A 15,590-nucleotide genomic window follows, 5' to 3' on the forward strand; every position below is an offset into this window, starting at 1 on the left:
GACAGCACTTTACGGCATTCTCACAAACACGCAGCCGCTGTTTGATGACCTTCCATGGTGCTCAAGCAAGCATGGCGGCCCGGGCACTGACGAAAGGTACTTGTACTAAAGTATTTTTTACATGTGAGGCAGAATAATGTTGTCTGAAAATTTTAAGTGTGTGACATAAGTTTTCAGGCCCGTAGAACAGTTGTGACATTGCTTGTTTTATGCTTGTAATCCTAAACGACAAATTAGCAATTTAGCCAACAGCTAACGTCAGTAGCTAGCTAGGTAGCTAGCAAGCAAGCAGCACTCGCTTGTAAGGAGTCAATGTCTGATGTTTTTACCGACGTGTGTGCCCTGTATTTAGGCCTTTTGTGGCTACGACAGTCACGAGCTGTTACAGTCGGATACTCCAGTGTCGGACATCAATACACCACTGCAGCGTCCATCGAATCACCTCAACAACAAACTAGCGATGTTACAGGTGAGCAAACTGGCGAACGCGAAGCTAGCGGTGGTATGTATAAGCTAACGTTAGCCAGTGCTGTTTTTCTTCAGACTTTCAGTGTTATGATTTCTCTTTCATACAGAACAAATAATAAACCGGCCACTTGAGAACCCGGATTTTTTCCGTGTGTCAGAGTTGTTCTCGTTAAAAGACCTGTTCAACGCCAGAGTGCATCTTGGCCATAAAAAAGGTTGCAGACACAGGTTGGTATTAATTCCCACATCTCACCAACTGTTTAATGTCGTGCGTAACACAATCCAAAATGTTGCTGCTATAATTCATAACCCCAGGTACTCTGGTTGCCATAAAAGTGACCCACTGTTTATGATTTAAGATTAGTTGTCTTTTTCTGAGCGCCTCTGTATAATTATGCTTTGCAAGTTTGAAATACCTAATTACCCCTAACAAACATTTAAACCATTTAAACCAACTACCTTTGCATGAAAACACCTGCAGGAAATGTTGAGGTAGCAACACAAGCTTTATGCATTGAGATTAGCTTATCCCATCCCACTCACAATGATGTACCATCAATTTTAATTAATGCCTTTTTTTAAACCTAGGCTTATGGAACCTTACCTCTATGGTTGCCGTTTGGACCATGACATAATTGATCTCGACCAGACTGTGGAGCACCTTCAGCTAGCCCTGAACTTCACTGCCCATGTGGCGTATCGTGGTGGCATCATACTGTTTGTCAGCCGCCGCCGTCAGTTTTGCCACCTGGTGGAGAGCACTGCTAAGGATTGTGGGGAGTACGCCCACACGCGGTACTGGCGGGGCGGCCTCCTTACCAACGGTCCCATCCAATACGGACCAGGAGTCCGCTTACCAGACCTCATCATTTTCCTTTCCACTCTCAACAATGTGTTTCAGCAGCATGTAGGTATCAGAGACGCAGCAAAGATGAACATTCCCACAGTGGGTGTGGTGGACTCAAACTGCAACCCCAGCCTGGTGACATACCCTGTGCCTGGGAATGATGACACTCCAGTTGCCATGGAGCTGTACTGTCGCTTATTCAAGATGACTATCAAACGTGCCAAGGACAGAAGGAAACAAATGGAGCTACTGTACAGCCTGTCAGCACCCTCCACACATGTAATAGATTCTTAAACAAGAGACATTAGAAATGCGTTTATATAAAGTCCATCCAGTCTGCTGCTCCTCACCATCACGCATCTGCATTTGGAAAAGATCTGATGCTAGTGAAATATGCCGCAGTGTTGTTAAGGCTGAACTTGTGTGTATGTCTATACTCCTCAATGAATCTTGTTTCTGTGAATCGTGTTGCAGAATGTTTGTCCAGATTCAACCATTGTGCACCACTGATGTAACAATGATGTGTGTTTACATGGACCTCCATAATCTTGACAAATATAACCCAAATAACTGAACCTCTTCAAATGATACCACAGATTTATTCATTTATTTAGATCATCTATGTACCCTTAAGGCCATGTAGATTGTATTGTAGTGTCTGGTGTAACTTAATTTGAAGCCATCTCTTGGTGAGAAACTAAAATATTATCTGAGCCCACTCACTAAATTGTTTTTGTGTCACCATTACTTTATTAGCGAATATTTAAGGTATTCACTAGATGACGAAAGCAGCAAAGAGAAAAAAAAAAACACAAAAAACCCTGTCATATTTAGTGCGGTAAGTAAAGCTTTCCCTTCGCGACGGTAGATGAATCTTGGCCACTCCCAGGTTCCGTAGTGGTTCTGCAGTTTTTCCCATAGACTGTGGGTGCCTTTCATTCCATAAACTGGTCTCCTCGTCTCCTCCAGTCGCTTCCTCTCCTCGCGTCTTAGCTCCGCCCAGCGAGGACATGAAAGAGGGATGCGAGGAAGGGACGTGAGGACGGAGGAGACGAAACTCCGAAATGAAAAATCCTCGCTCCACAGCGTCAGTCCAAAGCGACGTCAATTACTGATGACGTTTGCACAGCTGTAAAAGCTGTAAAACGTGATATTATGGTCAGATCTGCAGTCAGACTGTTCTACTCCTGATTGCTATTGATGAGGTTTCAATTATATGCCGTTAGAGGCATAACAGAGGACGGGTGTGTGGTAGATTAAACCAACAGCCTTGTAGCTTTGCTTTAAAAAAACGTAATATACCAAGAATTTTCATTCATTTCTTGGTGACAGATACAATTGTTAAAAGGACACAGTTGAAACAAGAATCAAGATTACATTTGTGAAGACCTGCTCCCGCCATGATTCAAACGTGTGCCACATACGACACGCCCCTTAAATAATAAAAGACTTCCGCGTAGGATACGTCAAAAAAATCAGTGTATATCACAAACATCAGCAGTTTCAGTCCAGGCTGTGTGTGTGTGTGTGTGTGTGTGTGTGTGTGTGTGTGTGTGTGTGTGTGTGTGTGTGTGTGTGTGTGTGTGTGTGTGTGTGTGTGTGTGTGTGTGTGTGTGTGTGTGTGTGTGTGTGTGTTTGTTTGAAAGCAGCAGTGGACTGTGGGCCGACACACATGATGAGTTGGCCAAAAAGAAAAAACCCTCCTCGTTTCGACAGTTTGTTTAATACGCATGTCAACAGGTTATGCGAGATGTCTGGTTTTTGTGCGTGTGTTGTGTGCTTAACTTTACATTAAATAAACTCAGCGCACAAAAACAGAAATGAAGAAATTCTTGTATTATTGGTGTGTACAGAAGGGTCATGATTTTGTGTGTGTGTGTGTGTGTGTGTGTGTGTGTGTGTGTGTGAGAGAGAGAGAGAGAGAGAGAGAGAGAGAGAGAGAGAGAGAGAGAGAGAGAGAGAGAGAGAGAGAGAGAGAGAGAAATCAAATGAACAATCAAACTTTCCCTCACGACAGTTTTGCTGGCCCTAGTATTTCCTGTGTTTTAGTTTGTTTATTATTGTTAGATTTAGTGTTGATGTGTGTGTGAGACAAACATGTGTATTGGACATTTGTGAAAATACGGAACAAATCGCGTCCCAACATTTAATTGTCAATTAAAGGACGATTCCGTATTTTACGGGACGGGTGGCAACCCTACCTATAATTGACCTTGAACAGCCAATTATGTGGAGAGATTGCTGCCCCATACAAACTAAAACAAATATAGAACAGAAATATGTCAGCTAAGACGCGACATTAATGATCCGTTAATGTCAGGAAGCACCCAACAAGTATAGCTTCGATGAGCCACAGACGAACGCAGTTCAATTCGCCTGATCTAATAAGCAATTGATGAAGCACTGAAAAAACACTTTAAAAACCTTTTCATGGTCAATTTTTTAAGCCGAATTACTCAGCAGAGCCTACTGATTACTTTCCTAGATAAAAAACACGCGGACCGACGCAGATTTTGGAGAAAAGCGAGATAACTTTAAATTTGTGGATTTTTGACTGGGGTTCGGCGAGCCCCGCAGCGTCCCGTTAGAGTCCTCACTTCGGGACGAAAGCGACTGCCACACTGTCAAAAACAGTTATATTTCTCCGTAGATTTTCCAAATAGATCATAAACTATCGCTGAGTTTTAGGCGTGTTATTCAAATGTGTACTTTTTGCATAGTGAGTCTTACCTGGCCACAGTTTCATGCAAACGATGTCCTCGTGCGCCTGAAGTGAACGGCAGAGTCCCGTGATCTTGCTGGGCAGGTGGAGGTCTGCTATCCTGCACGTTCACATACAACCAGATTGACTGTTCGTGTGCATGTGTGAAAGAAGATTCACCGACCGGTATCGAGGAACACTTTTAGGTCAAATTTCAGGTTTCTGCGTGAGCTCAGAGCGGGACACAGTGGAACTACACTGTTAAAAGGGATTTGGGCTTTTAGTCAGAAGGACTATTGCTGTCAAGCTGAGAGAACTCTACCCATTACAACAAAGCAAGAAGAGTTCAAACAACTTCAACTTGAAAAAAGCGCGGAAATTCATTAAAAACCCATGATAATCCATTCAGTTAACTTCAGAAAAAACCAACACGCATGCGCCCGCAATGTGACGTCACGCGCAGTGTTGAACTTTAAATCCGAGCCGACCGCCATCTTTTTTACCTCGGAGCCGAGCCGTCCAGTAAGTACATTTAAAATCATTTTAGCTTAGTTAGTTCATCTGTTGGTAATGTGCATTGGTCGTCTAATGTCTCTCCATCTCAAATGATCCGTCAAGATATTAAACCTGTGATGAATATTTCATGTTCGTTCTTTTTCGGAAATACTTTAGCATGTAGCGCTAGCTAGCTAGCTAGCGCCGCCAGAGTGAAACAGCAAGTTAATGTAGGGTTGAGCCTCATATTCGACTGTAACAAGTATTCGGCACCGATAGTGTACTCTTACAGGAGTGAAACAGTGCGAGACTTGTCTTTATTATTACGGAAAAATGTGTCAACTGTGGGAATATTATACCTGGATCAACCCGCTAATATACGTGACGTTGCGACTTGTACAAGAGGCTTTGCTCGCACTCAAACAACCTGGCACAGGATTGACAAGGCAGCGAAATAACAGAGCAACTTATGTTGCACCAGGAAGAAGAGTGGAAAAACACTGACCACCGCCGTAGTGTGTGGATATTTTTTTATGTAGATGTTAGATGCTGTATAAACATGTAGTGATTGTTTTCAGGTGTGCCGTTACACTCTGTATCCATGGCAACGCGTAGCAGTGGGGGTGAACGGCCACGGGTTTTTTGGCCAGTGGGAAAGGAGCCCTATGCCGTTTGAAAGCTGGTCGACCGCGTTTAAATAAAAAAAAAACCGTATCAGCCCGGTAACCATGAGCCGCTTCCCCAATGAAATAAGCGGGTCGATGCGGGTTTTTTAATGCTAGTCGACCCGCTAACGATCGGCATATAGCTCCATTCCTATTGACCAAAAAAACCCGGGTCTGATCTCTAGCTGGCAGCTGGCACCATAGACATAATATACGTAGACACCTCATTGACTGACGCTTCCTATTGGAACTGACGATAAGCGCGGCCGCCATCTTGGATGGGTCTCCCATGCGCCCCCAGTGCATTTATTTCTGCGGAGGAAGGTGTATGTCCAACTACAATAATCATAACTTTTTACCCGATTTTCACACGGTTTGGTTTGTTACAAACGTCAGAGATGTAGTTATGACACAGGACGCTGTCACACATTAAAAACACGTGCTTGATGCTGAAATACTTTGTTAAAGAGCAGAATACAGACATATGGTATGTCATATTAATAAATGTATAAATTAATTAATTTTATATTTTAATAAAGAAACATTTTGATTGTTCATTTGAATTTATTTCACTCTCTCTCTCTCTCTCTCTCTCTCTCTCTCTCTCTCTCTCTCTCTCTCTCTCTCTCTCTCACTCACACACACACACACACACACACACACACACACACACACACACACACACACACACACACACACACACAAAATCATGACCCTTCAGTACACACCAATAACACAAGAATTTCTTCATTTTTGTTTTTGCACGCTGAGTATATTTAATGTAAAGTTAGGCACAGGCACATGCACGCGTGCACGCACACACAACACACACACAAAAACCAGACATCTCACATAACCTGTTGACATGAGTATAGTGAATAAAACCTCACCAAAAGAAACTGTCGAAACGAGGAAGGTTTTTTCTTTTTGGCCAACTCATCATGTGTGTCGGCCCACAGTCCACTGCTGCTTTCAAACACACACACGTACACAAACACACACCTTCTGGCCTGACATGTCTAAATTTAAACAACTGTTCACAGCTTTAGGATGACAAAGATTCCACAATAGCCTGAACTGAAACTGCTGATGTTTGTGATATACTCTGATTTTAACATACATACATACAAAGCTCCCATATATACCTGCTCAGTTTTTTTTTTTTTTTTTAAGGCCTGGAAAAGTAAGCTTTAAAATTCCAGGTCAATCCAGCGTCTTACACTACCCTTTTAAGCTTGCAACTGGGGCTGGGAAGCTAAATAAAATAAAATAAATAAATAAAATATGTTAGGATACATTAAAATCTGGAAGCTTTAAAATGTGAACTGTGCACTTTTTCAGAGACTTGTGGTGATGCACAGTATTTTGCACATCTAAAAATACACATACACAATAAGGAAACTGAACTTAGTGTGTTTTGTGCTGATAATGGTTGTATATCTTTCTTTCTTTCTTTCTTTCTTTCTTTCTTTCTTTCTTTCTTTCTTTCTTTCTTCTGTACAGGGTTACTTTACTTAAGTGTAGGCTGTGCTGTTTGGGGCAACTGCCCCTCAATGAGGTGGTCCTGCAAGTGTTTCTCCTCGCAGAACCAACGCACACTAATTGTCCATTGTATGTCCACCTTGTTTTCATTTTCTTACTTATTTCTATTGCTCTGTTTGGAGGAACACTAATCCATGTGGTGTTATAGAGAAATTGTCAAGAGAGTGGACATTTCAGTAATGTTTGAATGTTTTCATTTTCAACATTTTGAGCAAGTTTCTCAGATACATTTTTTTGTTTGTTTTTATGAATCTTTGCAATTTACTGCAGCAACTCTGAACATTCACTCAGAAAGGACTCTGTTGAACTCAGAGAGTTATTGTTTTTTCCCTAAAGGAAGGCTCTTCTTTTTATGTATTATATTATTATTATTATTATTATTTATGTGTGGGACAGTGTAATTTCAGTCTGTGAGCAGTCCCAAGCAAAAGTGTGTTAGAGGGTGTAAGGGCTATTTTTTAACATGTCCCAAGGAAGGTCTTTTTTGATGTCTCGACATCCATTGACACTTATTTTGAAGCAAGGCTGGTTGAAGTTGGATTTGTTGGGGGTTAAATAAAGGTCCTTATTGAATTGTCTGTTCAGCTATTTTTTCTTGTGTTAATATTTAGTTTGTCTAATTCTCATGGAGATTCTTTGTAGATATTATTTTGCTTAAAATTTTGAAATCTAGCAATTTCTGTAAACTCAAGTAACTTGGCAATAAAGCATGAGAAAAAATAATAATGTTGCCCTAACTTGATAAAATAAGTTAAACCAACATCTTTTTTAGTTCTCTTAAGTAATGGTTTCCAGTCCACATTACTTGATACAGAAAGTTGAGTCAACAAATCGCAAGTTGTATCAATTACGTATTCCATGTTGAGCCAACTTGATCCACAGTTGTTGGAACTTGATAAAATAAATTCAACCAACATCTCTTAAAGTTATCTTGACATAGTTAAGTCGGGTCACCTAGTCTTTTTTTTTTTTTTTTTTTTTTTTAACAGTGCATGCTTCCCGTGAAATTATTTTCTCCGCATTTATCCCATCCTCGGTCTGTCGATCCTCCGCGGCAGACCAGGAGTGATGGGCTGCCAGCCGCCAGCCGACGCCGGCGCCCGGGGACCAGTTCTCCTTCGGTGCTTCGGTTCTCTTTCCTTTGGTGATCTTCTTGCATGTTTTTAGTGGGAGTTATTTAAGGAGGAAACCTTAGGTTCATGCAAACTCCACACAGAAAGCCCCCCTTTTTTCCTCGAGCAGCAGGCACCGAAGGCGTGGTGGAGGACACGCCACCAGCGCCCACAGCGGGATTCCGGGGGCCTTCTAGCTGTGAGGCGACAAGTGTGACCACTTGTGCAACCGTGCTACCCTACAAATAAGTGTCTGACATTATTATGGAAAGAATCCATACAGAGATACTTCTTTGTTGATGAGTAAGATCTGTTTTGCTTAAGCAGAAACAGCTGTTGTAGCGCTGTTGCCAAAGCCACCAGACTCCATTCAAAAAAACAGTCATTTTAGCATTTTTTTAAAAAACTTCTTCAAATGCATCAAAAACAAAATAAAACTCGACAAAAACCTTCTTGGGTCACATTTTTAATGTTTCGGCAACAATTACTAACTCTGGATTGGTTGAAATAAACTTTCAATTCACGGAATGGGGAGAGGAGCGAGAGAGCTGGTGACGTCAGAGAAGCAGCGGGGAAACAGCACATTGAGTCGGAATGTTTAATATTTTTACACTTAGACTGACACTACTACGTAGACATAAACATGTCGGACTTGGTTCTTGGTAAAAATAAATAAATAATAGTAACGTACAGCACAACGGAAACTCTGATTGTGTGGCTCCTGTCCATCATGAAGTTCGCGGCCAAACGGCTGCGAGAAGAAAATGGTGAGTGGGAGTGAGTCCAAGTTAGAGTTCATGACGCTTGTATTGCATAACGTGATGTTCCATATTATTGAGATAAACAATTTTACGTATCTCATAATTTCAGTGTTCGCATAAACTTAAAACTCGAACACCGCTTCCTCTTAAACGACCACTAACGTCTGTAACATTAGCAATCACAGGCAAGCTGTTTTCAGATAAACGCTGCTAACACCGAGTCTTGTGTCTCCAGTTTAGTTAACAACTTTCTGCATTGTTTAGGGTATCCCAAGTTCACGTTCAGGGTGGCATCACAATTTTCACTTTATTTTAATGTTGTAGTTAAAACAATTTAAATTTGCCCACTTTCCGACATTTTTAAATAGCAAATGTGAGCCGCATGTACGTTAACGGGCGTCAGTCTTTACTTCGAAGTGACTATGCATTTGATTTTTTTATTATTATTAATTTACTGCTGCATTTCTTGTATGAAAGGTGCTATACAAATAACGTTTTATTAACAATATTATTATAGTTTATTAGTAGCACAAACGTCAACCCTATCAGTTGCAGCGGATTGCCGGTGTCCCGCCCACTGTTTGAGTGACGCTTGCATGAAGCAATCGGTCTATCTCAAATCAAATGATTCTTGAATGCAGTACATCCACATTCAAAGCTAACGAGAGACTTTAACTTAAACTTTACATTTTGCCTTAATTGTTTCGTACTAGTGAAGATCTTCATCATATAGACACCCAGAGGTTCACCTTTGATGGACCACATGAACCTGAGGAGCAGCAGCAGAGTTTTCTGGGAAGGTGAGAATCTGTGCTGACTTGACACTTAAACATTATTTCCTCCTGCATTTTCTCTGCACTCGCCCAACATGCCCCATGAGGCGTTGCACTCTGTCATTGTGTCGAGCAGTGCCACAAGGCGGCAGAGAATAGAAAGTCTACATCATTCGCATTCGGCTCCACCAGCATCACTCCACATCCCCTCCATTTGGAGCAATGTAGTTTACCAACAGATCAGTGAATTGAAAGATGATGAAAGATTAAATGATTGAATTTGAGGACTTATAACCAAATGTCATAATTCTGATGTGTCTCCACAGTGTAGAGCCCCAGGCTCGGGACAAGCCATTTGAAGCCATCTGTAGATCCTCTGTGAGCCTTGAAGACATGGTGGAAAGTGAGTATTTTACACTCAAAAGAAAAGCTTCAAGATGCTTAAAAGAGACTGTAGATGAAAATTAGCTCCAAGCCAACGATTGAAAATCAAATGCTTAACATTGTTCATGGTCCCTTTACAGATAAAATGAAATGCATAAAGCTGATCAGGTTATGGGAACATCTGGCTGACTTCTCCATTTCTTGACATCTTCGGATCTGGCACCTGGTACCCAGTTCAGATGAACGCAATTTTAGTCACACTGTGTTGAAAATCAGTTGTCTGAACAAACTTGTATGGATTCATTCAAGTTTAATTATGTCTGATTGTCCTTTACAACTCTGGTCTGTTCAGGTCAATTTGAATACATTAATATCTGATCAATACCAGGAAGGACATTTAATATCTACTAACAATCAAACCATGTCATAATTAAACTTTGTCTCTACTAGGGACAAACAAAAGAATATTCTAAGAAACCATTTTGAAAATGATTTACTTACATGTTATTTTACAAATAAAGTCATAGGCATTGACCTGAGAATAGTATGTCTAAACTGATGAATGTACTTCTCAGAATAATGCATTGGAAAACAAATGCATGTTGGGGCTTCAGTGAGTCTCCATCGTGTGCTGTTTCATATTGTATATTCATTATTTGACAGTTTCCTGTTATCCACAGTCAATGCAGAGTGAGAATACATTGATCACCACCACCCTCTAAAATATTTGGCAATGCTTCATGAGCAAAACCTACTCATGTTCATGTAATAATTCACTTGTAGAGGTACAGGTTGGATAATCTCAACCTGTTTTCAAGAGTACTGAGTGTTAGAAATTTTCTTCCACAGTAAAGTCTTCAGGTTGTTAAGGACTAGTGAGTGATGCACCTCCATCTGGCTTGCCAGACCGCTGAGTGTCACACAGGTGCGTAGCTGCTTTTCCAGATCCCCCCGGAGGTCTGAAGGTGCTCCAAACAGCAGGAAATCCTGCAAAAGCACACACACCTTTGCAAGATTGGGCTGCACAACCTCAGTATTACACTGCTTCACTAGTCGGTCACAGGTGGCCGTGCAGTCCCGGCCATAGGTACAGTCTGCGTTAGTCTCACAGCGCCGGCCCCTCAAGAATCCCCGCACAACGGCCTCAGATGCCACACTGCGCAGGTTGGCCATCTTGCAGTCATATTTTGCATTATAGCCCACATGGCGAGGACTGGCGTCACATATTAGGAAACTCCCATAGGACCCGTGGAAGACCTCCTCCACAAACTCCAGCAGGCCAATGGTGATGCGAGCCCTGCGGGGCCAGGCTGGTGCGAGCCAGTGGTTCAGGCTGGAGCTCAAAGCCTCTGGGACCAGAGCCTGCAGGTAATGAGGCACTTCTAGCCTGTAGAGGGAGCTGTGGCCCACGCGTTCTGTCACATACAAGTCTCCACAGAAGCCCAGCAGCTTGGGGGTGTGCTCCTTCTCCTGCAGCGCCACCATCAGGAGGAACTCATTGATCTGGAGAAGAGCCCAGATAGACTTGGCTTCTGCAAGAGACACTTTGCCATCCTGATTGACATCGGCCAGAGTTATGACCCGGTCCACCAAGGTACTCAAAGATGACTGCTCACCAAGGTTAGCCTGCAAGAAAGAGGTTAGCAGAGTAAAAAAAGGTTGCACAAGGGAGACTCATATCATGTTCCAATACAGATTCGATAGATTGGTACATATATGGTGTAACTGCTGAGAAAAAAAGACCTTGAGGAAACTATGCAGCATCTCTTTAAATTCATCCATAGAGGTTCCACGAGTGGGTTTGTCAAACAGGCTCATCTCTTGTCTCAGCATCGAGTCTGGAGCCCCGTCAGTCTTCACTGGATCCTCAATACCACACTTGATCACAACAGGTCTCTCCTTCCACAATCCACTGTACACCTGCAAGTATAGAAATGCGATGACGGTAAGAGATGAGAATGAATGCTTGTGTTACACATCAGGCCAGTGGGTTTATGTTATTTTTTTTAATACAGGCATCAATTTAATACAAGCTGAAAAGAAGCTCAGAACTGTATAAAGGTCAAACCCTCGCCGGCTGATTTAGCATTAGCTGGCATACAAATGATCTCTGCTTGAAACTACCCTTTTCAGATAGAAGACAATAGTTTCCAATGCCGTCCCGACATTTTCCCAGCACACTCCCACATTTGATCTCATGTTTCCTAATATTTTTGTTCTGTTTAGTTTTGTTTTCCTCCAAAACAAGAAGGAAAATCTGTGTTTCAGACTCAAAATTGTTTTTAGAATTAAATGAGAATATTACACAGATAACATTATGTTTTTTATCATATTATATATTTGTCATTTTTTAAATGTGTGTGTGGGGATGATGTCACATTGGCTATTCGAAGGATTAAAGTATAGTGTATATTTTAAAAACATAATAAAACCTGCGCCGCGTCATTCAGTATTTCAAATGTAAGAAATGCTTGCATTTCTGGTCACATTCAAACCTTTCACTGTGTGAAGAAAAGGTTTGGATGTATTTATTTCACCTGGTGTATGGAGGAGGTGGACATGCAGCGCTGCAGGGTTAGAGTCCTTTGATCACACAACGCCTTGCAGGACGAGCCTGATATTATGCCCCTTCTATAGTGATCACACTGCAAAAGAAACAGGAAATTCCCTTTATTAACCATGGGGAACAGATTCTTTAAGTGCCTCATCTTCTAGCAAATCCAATATTTATACATTAAGCATTTCAGCATTTCAGCTTTTTACACCTCCAGGCTCTGTAAATATTCACTCAAACCTTTCAGTGTGCTCCATCCAACACATTTTTCTTCTATGGTGTATTTTACATGGTCAAAAACAAGAACAAGACCACGCTGTGCCCGCTGTAATCAAACTAATTCTAACCAAAATACAAAGCAGCAACAGGCAGATCAATAACCTGTGTATCCAACAAACATCCCACCTCTTCAGCACTTATTCTATTGGCGTGAAATGTGTCCATGTAATGGTGTTGACCTTTTATTTAACACAGTGTCAAAAACTGAGGCACACTCAAACTTTTGCAATCTGTACATCCGTCTGCATGCAGGAACACACACAGTGGTGTGCAGATCAGAGCTAACGTCATTGATCTTCCATTACAAATCAATTACTCTGAGTGACTATGTCCTTCATTAAATGTCAGTGCCTGTTCTGTTGTCAACAACTGAAAGCTCTGGAAACAGCTGGGCGTAGCAGGAGCGTAGTTAAGTTATAGGCTGTATCTTTATCCGGTCAAAGGCCCAGCACGAAGGAGGAGGCCAGCTGTCCCTCCTCTTCCTTCTCCTGCCACATTTCCCTTTGTCTTGCACATTATTTAGGTTTCTGTCTGAGTCTATGTTGACCACAAACATGGTTAAAAACATTGTGGTTTTTTTTTACTATTTTGCAATTTGGCAATTTGGAGCTATCTTTCACCCATTAACTCATGAAACACATGATACTGCACCCTGTTTTTGTTGGTTAAACAAAATCCATTCCGTGTTGATTTGTATGTGTACTTTTCTGCCTATGCTGGCATGTAATGCACTTGTTATGTGGGTCTTGAAGCTGGAGCTCTGGACTTACAAACAAATGAACGTCTGTTACATCCGGGCCCTTGCCAGATGAGTTCATGCAAAGCTGATTGACCCAATCACTTCCATGCAAATTTCTCTGTATTTCCCCATATACCAGAGGTTTAAAAACGGGTGTCTGTGGTGACATTCCCAGGCTGGTGCACCAGTTGTGATGCATCTAATGTCAGCCGGCAGTGATTGATTTTTCCAGAGCTGAAGGCTAGAGCAACTGTAGGGACAGAGTAGGATACAGTAAGTATGAGCACGGGGGAGCCGATGCTGTTATAAGCAAGTGAGCAGTGTTTTTGTAACTACTCTGGATGCCAGGAGGTCCGACGGGAACACAAATCTGATCATAATATGAATTTAGTTCACACAAATGAAATATTATGTCACTGAGCTAAATGGTTAATCAATAAGGAGGCATGCCAGAGATGGTTGTACAGCAGAATGTGAAGACAATGATTGAGTTGACTCCTGAACACCATCACACTGATGAAGTTATGAAACTGGCTGTCATAGTATTCAGAGATGATACTTACAATGACCATATGGCACACATGCCCGCGGCACAGCTCTGAGTAAGAGGCATACTGCATATAGATGACCCAGCTGGCAATGAGGATGCCCAGCCATGCCAGGAGAAGGTACTTCACCTTAATGGCTGGGAGACGACTCTTTAAGAGGGTGGGAGAAAAAGGTTGGATGGGATGGAGAAGAGAAGTCACAGTAAGCCAAGAAGACATAGCAACTGATCATAAAAATAGATCTAAATCACAGTGAAAGAACAGCTGGTCACTCCAGATCAGGGTAAAACCGAACGAGCTGATATTCCAAGCCCTTTCAAAATCCTGCTGTAGTAAAGCTACCTGAGAACTGACAGTGAAATGTGCTTAGAAGTATCAAAATTGTGGTACTCCTACAAAAATCCAATGGCACCTGTGTCTGATATAAAGTTGCTACAAATAACATCAATAGATGGCTGTTACCAGCATGAAGTCAGGCCCCTATAAGGACTAACCACAGCACTGAAGCACATCTCATGAAAATAATCTCCACCAAAGTAACCACTTGTTTCCAGCACACAATATCTTGCCATTTATATGCTGATGATACACAACTGTGTATTTCAGTTTCACACGATAACCTCAGCCCTATAAATGACAGTGACATTAGACACCGGATGACCTAAAGCTGCAGTTAAACAATGACAAGACTGACTGACGCTGGCTTCTGATAAAATATGGAATTGATTCAGAAAAATATTGCTCTGAATGGGAACTAATAACATATCCCTCTGAAAATGAACGAGTGGAATTATTATATATGGAAACAGGCTGTTCAAATAACGTCAAAGCAGCTTTAAATTATACCAAAGTACAGTATGTCAGTAAATGCACTGAGTTTCTTTCCATCAGGCCTGTACCCAACAATAAATCAATGCCGGCACCCTGCCTCATTTTTAAGATTCACGATATTTTGTGATGTACGCACTGCGCTCCACGCAGACATCGGCCTGGTTTGACGCGCATGCAGGTAATTCACCGTGTGGACCCTGTCATTGCAACAAAGGGCAGCAGGCTGACATCATCATGCTGTCCGCGCATACCTGCAGCCCTTTGGACAGCGGGCAGAAGAGCACCAGATGAACCAGTCTCCGCAAAGCTCTGGGCATCATGAGCGACTCTGTTGGGATGCAGCGGAGCGAGAAAGCAGGGAATCCTGACTGATCACATCCTTCCAGCAAACCTACGCCATGCGTCGCAAATAACCAAAACCCGCGGAGTTATTCGGCGCAGCGTGTGCATCATATTTCCCTCGGCTTCTTCTTTTACTGCATCACGGGGCCGACACAACGCGGGGTCTTTACAGTGCGGTTTCGTAATCCAATTGTTCAACTCAAATCATTGGCCTGGAGGAAAAAAACAAACAAGAGCGCGTCCTTGAAATTAAGCGATTTCAGATTTACGCTCCATATGGGCCAGAAAATCTCCGCAACAGCCCAGAATTAAAGACCTGCTCCGGCCGCGATCACCAGCAAATCCGATTAACGTAAACGCAGGTTCTTCGTTATCTCATCAGATGAAGCTGGACCAAAGTGTGACACAGAAATAGCCAGCGGATCACCCGATGAGCATCCAACCTCTGTTACCCAGCGACTCATCACTGCGCTCCTTTAAAGGGGAAGGTGCGTGCGGCGTCTCAGCTGTGATGTTTTCGTGCCGCCGACATAAATCGGATGTCCTTAT

General features: G+C 42.2%; 2 protein-coding genes and 1 non-coding gene across 3 annotated transcripts; 2 read left to right on the plus strand and 1 right to left on the minus strand.

Moving 5' to 3' along the window:
• Window positions 1–37: 37 nt before the first annotated feature.
• mrps2 (mitochondrial ribosomal protein S2) lies at window positions 38–3,125 on the plus strand. The gene is made up of 4 exons (XM_070989022.1): window positions 38–96; window positions 353–469; window positions 576–696; window positions 1,057–3,125. Exons 1-4 carry the CDS (start codon window positions 45–47, stop codon window positions 1,607–1,609), a joined length of 843 nt encoding a protein of 280 aa, XP_070845123.1. The 5' UTR covers window positions 38–44; the 3' UTR covers window positions 1,610–3,125.
• Window positions 3,126–8,285: 5,160 nt separating this feature from the next.
• dipk1b (divergent protein kinase domain 1B) lies at window positions 8,286–15,519 on the minus strand. Its single transcript, XM_070989641.1, has 5 exons — window positions 14,951–15,519; window positions 13,884–14,018; window positions 12,286–12,393; window positions 11,492–11,668; window positions 8,286–11,374 (listed from the first exon to the last, which is right to left on the minus strand). The coding sequence occupies exons 1-5, from the start codon at window positions 15,017–15,019 to the stop codon at window positions 10,562–10,564; spliced, it is 1,302 nt and encodes a 433-aa protein (XP_070845742.1). The 5' UTR covers window positions 15,020–15,519; the 3' UTR covers window positions 8,286–10,561.
• LOC139349233 (small nucleolar RNA SNORA17) lies at window positions 9,459–9,601 on the plus strand. Its single transcript, XR_011603440.1, has one exon. It is a non-coding gene; the product is annotated as a small nucleolar RNA SNORA17 (small nucleolar RNA).
• Window positions 15,520–15,590: the final 71 nt, after the last annotated feature.

The sequence above is a fragment of the Chaetodon trifascialis genome, chromosome 20 (genome assembly GCF_039877785.1).
Source record: "Chaetodon trifascialis isolate fChaTrf1 chromosome 20, fChaTrf1.hap1, whole genome shotgun sequence".
NCBI classification, from domain to species: Eukaryota; Metazoa; Chordata; class Actinopteri; order Chaetodontiformes; family Chaetodontidae; genus Chaetodon; species Chaetodon trifascialis.

What these genes read in the sequence shown, in the direction of transcription:
- dipk1b (XM_070989641.1), bottom strand. Translation starts at nt 15,019, where the DNA reads ATGATGCCCAGAGCTTTGCGGAGACTGGTTCATCTGGTGCTCTTCTGC. An exon ending in CGCTGTCCAAAGGGCTGCAG is followed by an intron (nt 14,019 to 14,950) that starts GTATGCGCGGAC and finishes ACCCTCTTAAAG; the next exon opens with AGTCGTCTCCCAGCCATTAA. An exon ending in ATGTGTGCCATATGGTCATT is followed by an intron (nt 12,394 to 13,883) that starts GTAAGTATCATC and finishes TTTCTTTTGCAG; the next exon opens with TGTGATCACTATAGAAGGGG.
- mrps2 (XM_070989022.1), top strand. Translation starts at nt 45, where the DNA reads ATGACCTTCCATGGTGCTCAAGCAAGCATGGCGGCCCGGGCACTGACG. An exon ending in ACAAACTAGCGATGTTACAG is followed by an intron (nt 470 to 575) that starts GTGAGCAAACTG and finishes TCTTTCATACAG; the next exon opens with AACAAATAATAAACCGGCCA. An exon ending in AAAAAAGGTTGCAGACACAG is followed by an intron (nt 697 to 1,056) that starts GTTGGTATTAAT and finishes TTTTAAACCTAG; the next exon opens with GCTTATGGAACCTTACCTCT.